Source organism: Callithrix jacchus, chromosome 3, assembly GCF_049354715.1.
Source record: "Callithrix jacchus isolate 240 chromosome 3, calJac240_pri, whole genome shotgun sequence".
Classification (NCBI taxonomy): domain Eukaryota; kingdom Metazoa; phylum Chordata; class Mammalia; order Primates; family Cebidae; genus Callithrix; species Callithrix jacchus.
The window spans coordinates 33,114,632-33,131,915 of record NC_133504.1 but is presented as its reverse complement, the minus strand read 5'-3'; the positions used below and the strand labels follow the sequence as shown (position 1 = coordinate 33,131,915).

Sequence of the window (17,284 nt, the reverse complement as noted above, 5' to 3'; positions counted from 1 at the left end):
TGAGTGCTCAACCTGTGTCATCCATTGCTATAGTAGCATATGTAATCAAAACTTGCTTCTCCTTCCAAGAAAACGTGGAAAGAAAATAGAGAAGTCTATCAGTCATTTCCTCCTGAAGGAGAGTAAACATGAGAGAGAAATATGCTTGATTTGGGGAACAATGTTGTCATCTTTGTTGATGGGTAGAGGCAGCATTTTAGTATAATCAGAAGTCTATTTTCATCCTCCAAGAGCTTTGTTTATTGGTGAGTTTCTATGTTATCCTAGAAGTATAACAGATGCCTGGAGTGTCTGTAATGAACTTTGCATACATTAGTATACTTAGCAATTAGAACTGCCTGCAGGTCCTCCGCCGATGACTTCTGTTCTCTTTTTCCTTGATATGTTTTACTTTCACAGTGAAACCATCAATACTGGCACCTCTACCTGGTTCAGGATCATCAGGATCCAGTGTTTGGCATGTTGGGACAAGCAAATTATAATCTAATAGTTGTTACCCAGTACCCCACCTTCCTTGCCAAGGAGGATGGGAAAGGACTTCAAAGGCTGCCAAACTATCTTATTTGGTTGGAATGTGCATAATAATTATTTCCTATAGCATTAATGAAGAATATTCTCACAAATACTAGTGAAAACAATTTTTAAATCAGGAATTTGTTTGCATAATTCCTTCAGTTAGAGGAATAATCCAAAATGAAATTCCCAAAGTCAAGTTGAAATAATTCATAACATACTCTTTCAGTTTCTAAAACCTAAATGTGCTTTTATACCTATTTAGGGTTTGGTCAGTTTTATTGCATAGGTTGCAAACTGAAAGTCATCTTTAATTTACATGTTTTAGTAAGATATATTGATTTATTATTCAAACGGCCTCAAGTCTTTTCTATTCTTGCTACCCTCAGAGACTGCATTTTAATTTACTACTAATAACTGGCTAGAAAAATGATAGAGAGAAGACAAACATTTTACAAAGAAATCTTTAATTTAGAGATTGTATTTTTTTAAATACCTGTACATGGTAAGAAAAATTGCCAATGGCAAGAAAAAAATCTTACAGAAAATATGGTTTTAGAGGATTAAAAATTATAAATATTAAATATAATTGAGAAACATAGGAAAGTAAAGTTCCAGAAGGCATTGGTCTCCAACACAAATTATTCAAATTATATGTATCAGTTTTATCACCATGCTCTGGTAGATAGCTTTGCATATTAAATCACCTCCTGTAATTCTTCAGGTCAGCTGCTTCCAAGTGATGTGGGATATGGTGGAATTATTAGGTCCTGTGGTCATGCATACATTATTGCATCTCCTGTTGCCAGTGGGTTCTTTGATCAGAGGTGACATTGGTGAGATCTGTATCAGTAAATCAGGTGTTCTTAAGTTCTTGGACACTGATGTTGTCTGTGCCTCTGGAACAAGGAAAAGGGGAGATAAGTCCATAGCTAGAATGTGTCAACAGAACTGGCTTTATAATTTGTGGGATCCAGTACAAATTGAGAATGCAGGGTCCTTTGTTCAAAAATGATTAAGAATTTCACATCAGAGGATTAAACTAAGCATGTGACCCATCTACGTCTGGGGTCTGTGCAGCTTCACAAATGGCAAACCTACGAAAGAAGCCTTATGTATCAATTCTGACAAGGGTGAAATTCTGTCCCCTCCAGGTGTGAAGGGGTCTGAGATCATGAACTTGCTATCAAAGGTTAGCTGGTGTCCTTGAGAAAAGGTACCATGTTAAAGTTATTTGGGTTGATCTCTGCTATTAGTAGATCCGGCATTCAGCTGAGGCAAAAGTTACCATCAGCCTTTTGAGAGGAACATATTTTTCAGTGACCACTGTGGTCACTACATTCATAATTCCGTTGTGCAAGCACCAGAGAGTTCAAAAAGCAGCCTGGTAACATTTTGATTGCTGATTTTTTCTCATCTGCAGTGGGTGCTTTCTGGTGGGCATTAATGTGAAACCTGCACACTTTCTCCCAAACTTCTGGTGGGCATTAATGTGAAACCTGCACACTTTCTCCCAAACACCCATTCATAAGCCTGTTCCAAGACTTTGTTTTTTCTTCCAATATTGTTCACTACTGAAATAATAAATGTTTGCATCTACTAACTTTGGGAGTAATTAGTTATGCAATAACAGATAACTAATGCAGGCATTAAAGAGATTGCCTTCTTAAGATCTTCATTCCCCTTACCTAACCCAACTTAAGAATAACACATCTATGGTCAGTGACTGGTAGCTGCTCTCATGGAGGGAGACATGAATTAAAGAAATAATAATGTAAAATGTAAGTTTATTTTGTTCACTAATTTAGTTGAGCTCATGAATGAATATAATTTTCTAACTTTTCCCATCAAAATGCTTGAAATTTTGTCAACAGCATCAATTCCGCTTTCAGTAAATTGGATCCCCTTAGTCAAAATAGTTTTTGGAGAGAAAATTCAATCAAATGCAAGACATAAAGAAATGTAGAAAATAGGACATGTTATACATACTGTCCAATTTTAACATGGCTTATGAATGGCAGAGGATAGAATCAAGTTTGACATTAAGAAGAGGGGAATGGGTGCAGTGGCTCACACCTGTAATCCTAGCACTATGGCAGGCCATAGCAGGTGAATCACCTAAGGTCAGGAGTTCGAAACCAGCCTGGCCAACATGGCAAAACCCTATCTCTACTAAAAATACAAAAATTAGCTGGGTGTAGTGACACACATCTGTAATCCCAGCTACTCGGAAGGCTGAGGCAGGACAATCGCTTGAACTGGGAGGTGGAGGTTGCAGTGAGCCAAGATCATGCCACTGTACTCCATCCTGGGAGAAAGAGTGAGACTCCATTTCAAAAACAAAAAGAAATGCAATTAAGAAGAGAGAAAGGGGAAATTGCCACTGTTCTTTATCACATTTCCAAGAATCTGGGATGTCTTCATCACATTTTCAGATTTGACCGGGGTGAGAAAAGAGACTTTTTTTTTTTTTTTTTTTGAGATGGATTCTCACTCTGTTGCCTAGGCCAGAATTCAGTGGTGCAATCTCAGCTCACTGCAACCTCTGCCTCCCAGGTTCAAGCAATTCTCCTGCCTCAGCCTCCTGAGTATCTGAGACCACAGGTATGGGCCACCACATCCAGCTAATTTTTGTATTTTTCACATTTAGTATTTTAACATAGTGAAACAAAGTTTAACTATGTTAACCAGGATGGTCTCAATTTCCTGACGTCATGATCCTCCCACCTTGGCCTCCCAAAGTGCTGGGATTACATACACGAGCCACTGCCCCCAGCCAGAGAAGAGACTTTTAAAAACCTTTTTCCATTTCTTATGCCTATAGAAACATCAGCTAAACTTTGGAAAACAATTACCGCAGGTAAATAACCAAAACTTTTCTATATTGCTATTGAAGAATAAAGAAGGAAGCTTACCTACTTGTTATTTACCGAAGATAATTTTTTAAAGGCTATGTCTCTTAACTCCTTTCCTTGAGAACTAATCATCCTCTCATGGATAAGAAGGACTATTCCTGTTGTAGTAGGTTAAAGGTTTCTTTGAAGGATTGTTCAAGGGAAAATATGGAGTACATGAGCGTTTTCTGGAAACAGATTTAACATAAGAAAATGTTAAGAACATGACAGAAGAATATTTTATTCAAAGAGTTCTATTAGGCTTCAGAGAAATCCCATAGCAAATAAAATACTAATGTTAAGAACAACATTCAGCGATCATCTGTGACAACACATGATCAGTGACATTCGGAAATGGACAAAGCAGAGCTAGAGAATAGGACAAAACCAGATGTGTAATATTTACAAATTTACATTCAAGTATGGATTTGTAACAAAAGGCTTTCTACAAGTTTTCTCTGATTATATTCTTATTTAAAAAAACCATGAAATAGAAGAAGCTGGTATTATTTTCTTACAGATAAAACAATGTGAGCTATTTTGAGGCTAAGCAACTTATCCCAGAAAGCAAAAGATTTCCTCCTGTGAGTCCTTTATTAGATGTTATCTACATTATTTACTAGGACATTAAAGTCTACTATAACTTCTATCGAAGGGTCTCATGGAATTAGGTCATTTGTTTATGGCTTTCACTCTACAGGTGGCATTTAGAGAAGTGTATGTCTTAAATCCTTATTTCTGAAACATTAGGGCCATTCTGCAAAGCTTTGAATCACTTCAAGAAGTCAAAAGTGGATTTCAGAGACACTTTAGAACAAGTTCATTGCTGCTAAAGAGGTAAGTCTGCAATCTAACTCTCCATCCTTTCCTGAATATCTTCTCTAGTTTATCAGTTTTTTAAAAGGCCCAAAATGCAGATGAAAGAAAGATTTCATAAAAACAAACCAAAAAAACCCTTCAACATTAATGCTTCTCAAAATATCTCAGAAGAATGCAACCAAATGATATATAGATATTTTTTAAAGAGCATTCTACAAAATGTTAGTCTTTTTTTTATTAGAATATTTCTGCTAATAATGGATTTATTATTCATTCAGTTTATACATGTACTTTATAATAAAAATGAATGTATTTCTAGTATGCAAATACAGGTAGGTCAAATCATAAAAATTTAGTTATTTCTAATAGATTTTTATGGCTATGCATGATCCCGGAGAAAAAAATATATAGATTTCAGAGTCAAAATATATTCAAATCTTAATCCTACTTCTGTAATTACTAGTAAATGCCTTTCAATGTTTTTAAAGACAATCTCTCTTTCTTAAGATCATTATCTAAAACCTATTTTAAGAGTTTGCCACTCTTAGATTTTTTTACATAACGTTTTCTTCATGTTTATATGCTTAAATGTGGCCATTAATATTACTCTCAAATTTATTAAATATTTTTTCATATATTTAATTTTTTAAGCAGTGTTCTATTTTTTAGCCACCTTGTTTTAAATGGGTATGTATGTCACTCAACCAAGAAATTAGAGCACAAGTGTTAATCCTATCATCTCAAACTCTGTGTCCATGAAATTTCATAGTCATCTTTTAACCAAATAAAATAAGGCTCTGGGCCTATCTCCCCGATACAGGAAGGGAATTTAGTCTCAGTTATAAAAGCCACCCTTCTGCCCATTCACTTCCAAAGGATTGAGCAAATGGCCTACTTTTAGAATTTCAAAAAAAAAGTAAAGATGTATAAGACATAAACTGTTTCTAAAAAGTTGTATGTCATATTAGCATTCTCTAAATCTTCCTTTTCATTTAATAAAGGTTCTGGGTTTATTTGTTTCATGATTCTGGATACAGAGACAAGTTCAGTTTACCTTGGCAATTGGGTTTATCCTCAGAAGGGGCAGCAACACAGACTGTACTTAAATTTCAAAGGAAAAAAAAACAGTAAGAAAAAAAAAAACAAAACAGATTCGCCCTCCAGTTTTCCAGGATCTTGCAATGTGAAATCTTACGCAAACCTGTTCTCCACAAGCATTTGTGAGATTTAACATTCCCACTTTTACATTCCGACCTACTAAAATTTACATGTTGGCAGTCCTCTTTCCAAGGCGTTTACCTTTACTAACCTACCAAAAATCTAGATTTAATATAGGATTAATTGGTCTTTTTAGCTTAATGGGTTAATATCCCCATTTTCAATTTGTTTTAAGGAATTTGATGACTTACTCCAAACAAAAACTTTAGACACTATGATAAAGTTGGAAGGTGATATTATTTGATTGGGATAGTCTCCATTACCATTCCAATCAAATATTAGGTTGGTGCAAAAGTAACTGTGGTACAGCATTTTTCTTTTGCACCAACCTAATAATATCACTTGAACTATTCGTATTATATTTACAAATCACATGGTGATGAAAATAATGAAAATACCCAACTGATTTTAGTCAATAGAAAAGTATCTGTAATATAAAATTCAAATCATCAAAATTGCTATATAAATTGAGGACTACCACTAAATACGGCCATGATATTTTAGATCTTTCAAAGACCACATGTATTACATTTTCCAAATCTATTTCACACAGTAATAAGAAATACGCTAAATTACTTACCACAATTTTTGACAAATAAGTCATTATATATAAGAAGATTTAGAATCTAAAGAATCTGAAATTGAAAACGATGAAGTAAATCTATTAAAATTACAAAGCTAGATGATGGTGTTGGGGCTCAGAAAACAATATCTTAAATATAGTACTTTGTCATGCTGAACTGAAGAAGGAAACTCAAAATATCTCTGACCTCCCCAGGCCTATCTCTCAATCTTTGTCTCTCCTAAAGCATAGGATGAGGTTCCCTTCTCTGAAGTTCCCTTATCTGTCTAAAAACCAGACAGCCAAAGAGTACTACAATTGCTTTTGATCCTCTTCCTGCAATTTTATTAACTAGAAATCAAAATGCATATCCAAAGGAAAAGACTGACAATTAAACACCACACCTAGAGCTCAGACTAACTTTTCCCCAATTATTTTCTATTTTCCGATCCCATTCAATTTCCAAAGAGAATCATTTACTTACAATTGTCTAAGCATTGGGCCCATTCATTTCCCTAAAAATCATTTACTGTCTTTCAAAATGACCATATTTTCTCCATCTCCTCTTCCCCTATGAAGAAGGGTATACAAACATCTGGACCTCATTGGGCTATATATAAACAAATATCTGGACCTCATCTGGACCTCCAGATTGACTAATCACTCTCCTGTGATTCATTTGTGCTTATGCACTATAAATAAATTTGCACCAACCTAACAATATTACTTGTCATTTTCTCCTGTTAATCTGCCTGTTGTCATTTCACCTTTAGCAAACATTTTAAAGTGCTCATCATCTTCACTCTTACAATCAAGCACCTGGAAGAAGACCCCATACCTCTAAGAAATTTGCTACAGCATTTTTTCTGCTATACCATGATGCATTTCATTATCACAATGGTGTTATTTATTAATATTTCATAACCCCTATTAGAGAATAGTCCTAAATTTTTTACTAATACTCCTAAATGCTTGAATATTGTTTTCAATGTTAAGCAAATATTATTTCTTTCAAAAAGTATAATTTAATTAATAGTTTTCCTCTGTAATGTAGTTAAATTAAGGCTTTCAAAATGTTTTACGAAAACATGTATCAGAAATTAAGCACTTATCTTTATTTTAATTTATTATAACCCTGTAGGACTTGCTCTTTGTGGTGCATTAATTTTAGAAAAACATAAGCCTGGCTGGGCACAGTGGCTCATGCCTATAATCCCAGCACTTTGGGAGGCTGAGGCAGGTGGATCACCTAAGGTCAGGAGTTCAAGACCACCTTGGCCAATATGGTGGAACCCTGTCTCTACTAAAAATACAAAAATTAGCTGGGCAAGGTCATGCACTCCTGTAATCCCAGCTACTTGGGAGGCTGACACAGGAGAATCACTTGAACCTGGGAGGCGTAGGTTACAGTGAGCTGAGATCACGCCACTACACTCCTTCCTGGGCAACAGAGCATGACTCTATCTCAAAAAAAAAAAAAAAAAGAAAGAAAGAAAGAGAAGAAAAGAAAAACGTAAGCCCCAATTTTTTAGAAATAGCTTGATATTTGAGGTTAGCTCAGTGCATAGATCAGTGACCTTCTTTTTACTTGTGTGCCATATCATATAAACAAAAGTTAAAGAAAATAAAAAAGGAAAACTGGGAGAAAATGGAGAGTGAAAAGTAGTTATGTGTCGTTCAGTCATTTAATAAATACTTATTGAGAATTTACTATGTACCACACATGGTACATAGTGCTAAATATAGTGGGTAAAAAAACAGATAAGAATTCATGTATGTCAAAAATTATAATACTATTATTAAAATTTCATGGTAGAATAGAACATTTGTAATTCAAAAACAATGAGTCCCATGAGGCTTAGTCATGGTAATTATATCCTTTAAAGATATCTTTCAAAAAACCAGTCTGGTTTTACAAAATATATAAAAGCAATTCAGCACTTTAACTGAATCTCTCTAATGGCATCAAAGAGGATCCAACACAAGGGCTGACAAAGAACACTTATTGAAACCTGTTCCCATTACTCAATCTCTTATACCACATCATCCACCTCCATATTCTGAATTTCTAACTAAAACTCTCTTAACAGCCAGCAACTTTGCCTTTTTTTTTTTTTGCGAATTCCCATTTTTTTAGTCACTATTCTGTTTATCCGCCTTCTTAAAAATATCAACACTTCCAGAGTGAAATAAAATTTTTTAAAAGAAACTTCTTTAGTACTGCCTCTCTTTACTGTTTTTCCTCTATTCGGTGTCAAATAAGTCCCAAAACCAAGTTAGAACAGAAAGAATTATTCTTAGGGAAAGCAAAAAGACAGGCAGTTTCAACTTAGTGAGTAGAGAGGACAAAACTCTACAAACACACATAATTTATGTGTTTATCATGAGCATCATAACAGGGGGACATGGATAAGAGCCACTGAACCAAGCTTGGAGAGGTGACACATAGGTTTCATGGAGAAAAAGACACCTAGCAGCCATATATAGAGTGAAAAAGAGAAATTTTTAATAAATAAAATGCAGACAAAGGAAGAAAAGACATTCAAGACAAAGGGAAACATGAAGCAAAGTACTGAGGGAAAAAAGGTGTAATTTGTGGATTAAACTACAAATAGTTTAGTTTTACTAAATCAAAACTGTAAGGCACAGAATAGTAAGTGATGAGTCTACCAAAGCCAGCCATGAATACAATCACAAGGGCTTCTTAGGACATGTTAATACCTTTGAATTCTTTTTGTCAACAGAAATTTGCTAAGGTATTCTTTAAATGGAACTATAGATTACAATACTCCACCTAAAGATATTAGCCAAGCGTTAAATGGGATTGGCTAATACAGGAATTAATGAGGAGAATAGTACTTCTAGTGAAAGGAATTTCTGTTTTCAATTCTGATATGTAAACAGCTTAGAGGTCTGCACTCACTTCCTTATGCAAAAAAAGAAAAAGCTTGACAAAAAAAAAAAATCAGTTTCCAAGAGAAATTTTAAACATATTTTTAACTAAATGGAAATACAACTTGGCAAAATTTGTGAGATGCAGTGAAAGCTGTACTTGAAAATTTATAGTATATAAATGCACATATTAAAATATAAGAAAGATCTAAAATTAAAAACTTGAGATCTTAGCCAGGATATTAGAGAAAGAAGAGCAATTTTAGCCTAAACTAGAGAGGGGGGAAAAAAGTTGAGTAGAATTAAGTTGAAAACAGGAAAGAAATAGATTAAATAACAAAATCAAAAGCTGATTCTTTTAAAGGATCAACAAAATTGGCAAACCTTACCCAAGCTAACACAAAAGAAAAGAGAGAAGGTACAAATCACCAGTGTCAGAAGTGAAAGAGAACATTCTCACTGATCCCACAGGCATTAAAAATAACAAAATACAATGAAAACCTGTATGTCCATAAATTTGATAACTTAGGTGAAAAGGGAAAATTCCTTTAAAGACACAAAGTTCCCAAACTTACAGAGAAAAAATAGTTCCTTACCTATTAAAGAAATTTGACCAATAATTTATAAATCTTCCAAAAAAATGTAATTGTCTCAGAAATTTTTGCTGATGAATTCTACCAAACAGTTAAGAAAGAAATGGTGCAAATTCTCCACAATTTTCTTTTAGAAAATAGAAACAAGGAAGACTTTTTAACTTGTGTGTGTATTGCATTAAACTAATGTCGAAATTAGATAAATAAATTCGAAGTATAGGAGAAAGAAAATATTTTTTTCTTCAGTACTCATAGGTTCTTATTTGGAACAGAACCCTGTAACAAAAGATAGATTAACAAGAGGAAAAAAGAACATAATTTTATTAACATGTATATTTCACATACACATGGAAGATACCCAGGCAATGAGTAGTTCTCAAAGAGGTAGCTTTGAATTCTAGCTTATAGAACATCTTTAACAAAAAACAGTGATTTTTTAAAGGAGTGATGATACAAAGAAAAAAGGCTTTGAGTTTCTTGGGGCAAAATCTTGTGGGAAGGCAAATAAATGGCATGTAAAGTCTAGTTATTTCAGTCCATTTTGTGCTGCTATTTTTAAAAAATCTAGACTAAGTAATTTATGAAGGAAAGAGGTTTATTTGGCTCATAGTTCTGCAGGCTGCACAAGAAGCAGATAACCATCATCTGACTGGTTTCTGTGAGGGTTTTTGTGCTGTGTCAAAACATGGTGGAGGCCAGGCACAGTGGCTCACACCTGTTATCCCAATACTTTGAGAGACTGAGGCAGGCAGATCACTCGACATCAGGAGGTCAAGATCAGCCTGGCCAACATGGCAAAACACTGTTTCTACTAAAAATACAAAAATTAGCCAACTGTGGTGGCTGGTGCCTGTAAGTCACAGCTACTTGGGAGGCTGAGGCAGGAGAATCCTTAAACATAGCAGGTAGAGATTGTAGTAGCCAAGTCATGCCACTGCACTCCAGCCCAGGCAACAAAGCAAGTTACTGTCAAAAAAAAAAACATGGTGGAGAAGGTCAGAAGGGAGGATTAAATTTCAGCATGAGATTAAGAGGAGACAAACAAGCCATATCCAACCATAATGGAAATCTTGTTAGTGAAGATTCCTCTGGTACTATCTCCAGGTTAAAGGGGTATAAAATTGTGTCCAATCATTAAACTTTGTTCTCCTTGGTGGAAGGGAACAGGATAGATTTTGTCTTTGGTAAATCTGTGTCCTGCTATTAGACAAATAGAGGAAGGGCAGAAAGCTTTCCTCCATCTGCTTCTTGTTCTCTGCAGAACAATCCATATCTTGCGACAGCATTCTGGTCTCCCACACAAGAAAAGGAAACTGTAGACTAATATCCTTCATAAACTTCCATAAGAACTGCCCTCCATAAGCAGAGGGCAAGCTCACACCAAAGAAACACATCAGTAGGTAGTCAAAGACTTATTCAGGAGAAACTGACATACCAGGCACTTGAATGTCAGTTTCAAGGGCAGCAAGACAAAGTAGATCTTCCAGCTTGTGATGCATGTCTGACCTGTCTCATACCATGTAAAGTAAAAGGAAACTGAAAAAAAAAGAAAAAGTCATTAGTTGTGGGTTAAACCCTCTGGTTGCTTTCTTAATCCATCTACTTTCTTTTTAAAGGGATTCTTTGGGTTTCCTCCAATCTGATCAACATTCCCAAGGAAAGAGAAGGTGTTCTGGGCAGCAGTAGTTATTTTGGTCCTCAAGTTAGTGCATCCTGCAACTCACTTCTTGGTCATGTAGCCAGAAGACATTTCTCAATACTAAGATTCTGGTTAATACTAAGACACAGGAAACTCTCTTGGGATTTTAGAGGGTGGAAGCTTGGCAGCAGCCATTTTGTGACATACACTAGTGTAGTTACTAGCATACACTAGTAAGTCAGTAGGCTTACCTCAATGACTAACATAAAGGAGCCGCTAAGCCAAACATGTTTGTGTAGCTTTGTGACAAAGGGCTTCAGCTTCTGCAGCATAATCTTGTCATCAAGGCCAGAGGGAACAAAAATGCATATGAGGCTGGGCACGGTGGCTCACACCTATAATCCCAGCACTTTGGAAGACCAAGGTGGGCAGATCACTTGAGGTCAGGAGTTCCAGACCAGTCTGACCAACATGGTATAACCCTGTCTCTACCAAAAATATAAAAAATCAGCTGGGCATGGTGGTGCATGCCTGTAATCCCAGCTATTTGGGAGACTGATGCAGGAGAATTGCTTGAACCTGGGAGGTGGAGGTTGAAGCGAGTCAAGATCATGCCCCTGCATGCCAGCCTGGGAGACAGAGCGAGACTCCATCTCAAAAAAAAAAAGCACATGAGTTTCTGCCTATCCTGTGGGTTGAAGCGTGTTCTTATCAGGTGCTAGCCAGCTCCTGATCTTCCCTTCCTGACTGCCTGACCCATGAACTTTAGGATCCAGCATCAATCGCAAGCTGAATTAGTCTTGTAGAAACTGTTTAACCAGCCTACCACAATGGCATAAGCCAATTCCTTATAATAAATCTATCTATTATCTATCCATTCATCAATTTATCAGCAACATTCTACTGTTTCTGATCCTACCAATAATTGATACTAAAAGACTTTAGTATGGGCCCTAATGCAGTACCAAGGTTTAAGAAAAAATCAAAGTAAAAAATTATTTTAAAATGTTATTTTTAAAAAGTATGTAGAGAACCAGATTATTTTATTTTAGGAAGCCAAAAAAAATAGATACTAAATATCAACAATGTCAAATACACCATACGGCTCTACTAAAGTAAAGGCTGGATGTTATCCTTGAACTTAGCAGTTATACAATCACTCTGTACCTTAGTTAAGGAAGTTGTTGTAGATATGTAAGTGTAGAAGGCAGTTTGTAGTTGTTTTGAGAAATGTATAAGAGGTGAGAATTTAAAGCTAGTGATTATAGCAACTTCTTTCCAGAAAATGAGAAAATTTAAACAATAACTACGACGGAGTTAAGGATTGCTTTTTGTATTAAAAATGGAGAGACTTGGCAGATATAAACTGCATAGGATAAAATCACATAAGTAATAATGAATGTTTCTGAGAAAATACTTGTGATGGATAGAGCAATATCTCAGTGAAAGGAGAAAATGAAATCTGAGGATACATGTAGATATTGGCCTTCCATACACCTCATCCTCTGATATCGATGTCAAGGTCCTTTTCCTAATAGTGTAGAAAAGAAAAAAAGGAAAAGTAACATGAAGAGTCCACACAGGAGACAGCCTAGTTTTCCGGCAAAAGTACTTTCAATGCATAGATAGGATTCAAGGTTGGTATCAGAACTTACTTCAACATGATCATAAGTCATTATGTCCTTTGTAGGGACATGGATGAACCTGGAGACAATCATTCTCAGCAAACTGACACAAGAACAGAAAATAAAATACCGCATGTTCTCACTCATAGGTGGGTGTCGAACAATGAGAACACATGGACACAGGGAGAGGAGCACTACACACTGGGGTCTGTTGTGGGGAATAGGGGAGGGACAGTGAGGGGTAGGGAGTTGGGGAGAGATAGCATGGGGAGAAATGCCAGATATAGGTGAAGGGGAGGAAGGCAGCAAATCACACTGCCACGTGTGTACCTATGCAACTGTCTTGCATGTTCTTCACATGTACCCCAAAACCTAAAATGCAATTAAAAAATAAAATAAAAGTCATTATAGAGTATTCCACACAATTTTCACACATGGGAAATCACAACACATCAAATACCAATGTCAACTTTGAATTTTTCTTAGGAGAAAACATTAACAATAGAGTAATTACTATGAGGGCAAGAGTCAGTCCCACCTATAATTCATAAATAAGATTGATTGTTATTACAAGAAAAGATCTCCAGGTTTTTTCCTCCTACTCCTTATCATCAGGCAGGAGGGAAAATTACCTTCTATAACTTTGTCCTTGTCTGTAAGTTCATCTGCTAAGTTGTTATACAAAAGATGTGAGAGTCTGTTAAAATAAACATATTCATGCTTTGCACTTAAGATGTACAAAGTTTCCTGGAATATCCCAAGCCAAAGAAATGCCATCATTCAGGTGTTTAGAGCCCAGTGAATGAACTCTGAATGTAGAAACAGGACCCAGGAATGTTCAATAATATGTTTTGCTGTGCCCTCATGTTACCCAACACACACATATACACAAAAACTCTCATATCTTTACTAAAACATTTGTAAAAAAAAAATTATTAGCCAGGTCATCATTGGTAACTGAAAATGTTGTGAAAATATCACATGTCCTTCTAAAAAAATGCTTTTGTTAATTTCTGCTACTGGTGCTAAATAACTATTTGCTCCTGGGTAATAGTCAATTCATTTTCTCTCAGATTTACAGCATCTGGATTTGTAATATAGGGTTTAATTTTATACATAAACTAGAGCTTAGCCTTTCCATTGATGGACACACCTAGGAAATATAATATGCCATGTGTAAAGTTGTATGTTTATTAAACTGAAGTTGAAGGGAGGTCTGGCAAAATTAATTACTGCACAAAAAAGTCAGTGGTGCTTTCTTAAGGGTAAGATCAGATAGATTATATAAAACTTTTCCAGGAAAAAGAGGTTATAATTAACTCTACTCGAAATAAGCAAGCTATTTCTACTGCATGAGTAAACAAAAAAATAATAAAACTGAAATAAAAGGTTTAATTTAAATTAGTATCTTAACAAAACATCAAAAATGCCAGACAAATAAACATTGTTTTTTGCTCTTATTTTCATTGTTAATTAATGTTTTGTTTGTTTCGTTTTTGTTTTGGGTCCTGTTTCTTGTCATTCAAATATGTGGATCCTTTTGACTCATTTTTTTTCAAGAAGACATGGATAACAGTAATTTATTATTTATTCAATAATATTTTCCGAGACCCTACAATAATTCTGACATCAAGAACCCAGAAATAATTATGACACAGAAATCATTGCCTAAAGGGAATACCAGACATATACTAGTAATTAAAGTGTGCAATATGATTTGTTATTTTCTCATTATTGCCCGCATGGTTCTCTATTATTGCCCACATAGTTCTCTTTTATGGCACTAGAATATTTTTACATGCCTGTCTCTCGGTACATATTATATTTGCTTTTGGAAGGTCTGGCTGGGCGCAGTGGCTTAAGCCTGTAATCCCAGCAGTTTGGGAGGCAGAGGCAGGCAGATCACCAGGTCACGAGATCGAGACCAACCTGGCCAACATGGTGAAACCCCATCTCTACTAAAAATACAAAAATTAGCTGTGTGTGGTGGCGTGCACCTGTAGTACTAGCTACTTGGAAGGCTGAGGCAGGAGAATTGCTTGAACCCAGGAGGCAGAGGTTGCAGTGAGCCGAGATTGTGCCACTGCACTCCAGCCTGGCGCCTGGCAACACAGTGAGACTCTGCCTCAAAAAAAAAAAAGAAAGAAAGGGAGGTCTGTATATTTGAACATTATGGTTAGTGCCTAATACAGTAACTGTATATAGCAATACCTACTAAATACATATTGAATTAATTGAATTCTGATATTTGTGCTGCTAAGAGTTTTACAAAAGAATTATCTTTTTTAAGGGAGAAAAGACTTCTCATCTGATATGGTTTGGATATAGATCCTCACCCAAGACTCATGTAGAATTGTAGTCCCCAGTGTTGAAGCTGAGGCCTAGTAGGAGTTGACTGTTAAAACAGTTCAAGGGAAAGATCTACCTGTATGGACTTCACATGATGTAGCTGGAATTGTGGCCTCTAAAGGAGGCTGCGGCTGTCCTACAACCGCTTACTCAAATATCAGGCCTTAGTGCTCCAAGGGCCTGTACTTCAGCTGCACACATGTGCAGCCCTCACTCCAGCTACTTTTCTTCCTGAGGAAGGGGCAGAAAAATTACATGACTGTCAGCAGGTTATAGCCCAGAACTCTGCGGCTTGAGAGGATCTCTTAGAAACTCCTCTAATTAATCCCGACCTTGACCCATACACTGACAGAAGTTCATTCATGTAAAATGGAGTTTGAAAGGCAGGATATGCAGTAGTCAGTGATCAAAAAAGTACAGTGCTTGAAAGTAATTCCCTTCCTCCTGGAACTAGCGCCCAGCTGGCAGAACTAGTAGCCCTCACTTAAGCTCTAAAATTGGAAAGAAAAGAGAATAAACATACACAGATTCCAAATATGCTTACCTGGTTCTGCATGGTCATGCTGCATTAAGGAAGGAAAGAGAGTTTCTAACCTCAGCAGGAACTCCCATTAAATGTTACAAGGAAATTTTAGACATTACAAGCTGTCCAAGGTCTCCAAAAATGAGAGGAGAAGGAAGCAGAGGGCAGTCACTGAGCTGACCTAGAGGCAAAAAGGGCAGCTAGACAAGAATTTATAGAAGGACCTTTAATATGGAAAATCCCCCTCCAGGGAACTAGACGTCAATGCTCATCAGAAGAGGTAGAGTGGGCAATCTCCCAATCTTCTTCCTTCAGAATGGATAGTACTGAGGAGGGAAAAGTACTCTACCTGCTTCCAGCCGGGGGAAAGTACTTAAACCCTACATCAGATCTTCCATATGGTATAGAGAATTCACATCAAATGGCCAGATCTATATCTACAGAAAAAGGCCTCTTCAAGGCTGTTCAACAGATAGTCAAAGGATGTGAAATATGCCAGAAAAATAATACTTTGGAACATCGCAAACTCCTCCTGGGGAACAGTGAACTGGTCATTACCCAGGTGAGGACTGGCAAATGGACTTTACCCATATCCTAAGTCTAGTACATACTAGATACCTACACGAATTGGGTTAAGGCTTTACCCTGTAGAACAGAAAAAACCCAAGAGGTAATACAAGTCCTGATTGATAAAATAATCCCTAGATTCAGAATCCCTCATGGTTTTCAAAGCAATAACAGCCCTGCCTTCAAAGCCACAGTGACTCAAGGAATATCTGAGGCATTAGGAATACAATATCATCTCCACTGTTCTTGGAGGCCTCAGTCCTCAGGGAAAGTCGAAAAGATCAATGAAATTCTTAAGAGACACTTAAAGACACTGGCACAGGAAAGTCACCTCTCGTGGCCTTCTCTATTACCTATGGGACTCTTAAAGGCTTGAAACACTCCTCAGAAAATAGGACTCAGCCCCTATGAGATGCTTTATGGATGGCCCTTTCTTACTAATGATCTTGTATTATATAGGGAAACAGCAGAGCTAATAAAAGATATAACCTCCTTGGCTAAGTACCAACAGGCTTTTAGGACCTGACCTGAAGGACAGACACCCTAGGGAAAAAGGGAAAGAGTTGTTCTACCCTGGAGACATGGTTCTTCCTTATTCTCTTCCCTCAGACTCTCCCTCTCTAGGCCCATCTTGGGAAGCACGGTTTTCCATTATTCTGTCTACCCCAATGGCAGTCAAGGTGGTGGGAATTGACTCATGGAGTCATCACACTCAGCTGAAGCCTTGAACTCCTCCTGAAGAAAATCCTGGGCCCTCCAGTCCACAGCCTGACATTCCAGGAGATGACCCTTCATACACCTGTGAGCTGTTAGAAGATGCACATCTGCCCTTCCAACAAGATCCCCAGGAAAGTGACTACTCATGAGTCTAACTTACATCCTGGCATTAACAGGACTATCACTCTTAGCTTTATTATTTGCAACCAGACTCTATGTGGTTGCCCCTACAAATTGGCCTAATAGCTCTCCTCCCCTGCTTCCTAGTACCCACCCACCCCCCCCACCCCACCCCCGCCACACAGGACAATTTTCACTGACTCTCAGGTGCAGAGTCTTATCTTGCTAAAGCCATGCCTATACACAAACCTCA

At 36.8% G+C, this 17,284-nt stretch overlaps 1 protein-coding gene across 16 annotated transcripts in view; it reads right to left on the bottom strand.

Moving 5' to 3' along the window:
• Positions 1–881: 881 nt before the first annotated feature.
• Positions 882–17,284, bottom strand: part of LOC108590891 (uncharacterized) — a 30,411-nt gene continuing 14,008 nt past the window's right edge. For 4 of the 16 annotated variants that reach the window (XR_013533356.1, XR_013533355.1, XR_013533353.1 and 1 more), the window contains exons 5-9: positions 15,181–15,335; positions 13,086–13,127; positions 10,927–12,858; positions 3,429–3,595; positions 888–1,412 (exon numbers count right to left, since the gene is read on the bottom strand). Coding sequence is in view for 2 of the 16 variants with exons in the window: in XM_078367825.1 (XP_078223951.1) it covers positions 3,521–3,595; positions 10,927–11,027 (176 nt within the window). In the remaining 14 variants the exon portion in view is untranslated. Of the gene's footprint in view, positions 1,413–3,428; positions 3,596–10,926; positions 12,859–13,085; positions 13,128–15,180; positions 15,336–17,284 lie in introns of all 16 variants that reach the window. The other 12 variants (XR_008479999.2, XR_013533352.1, XR_013533354.1 and 9 more) reach the window with 10 other exon arrangements.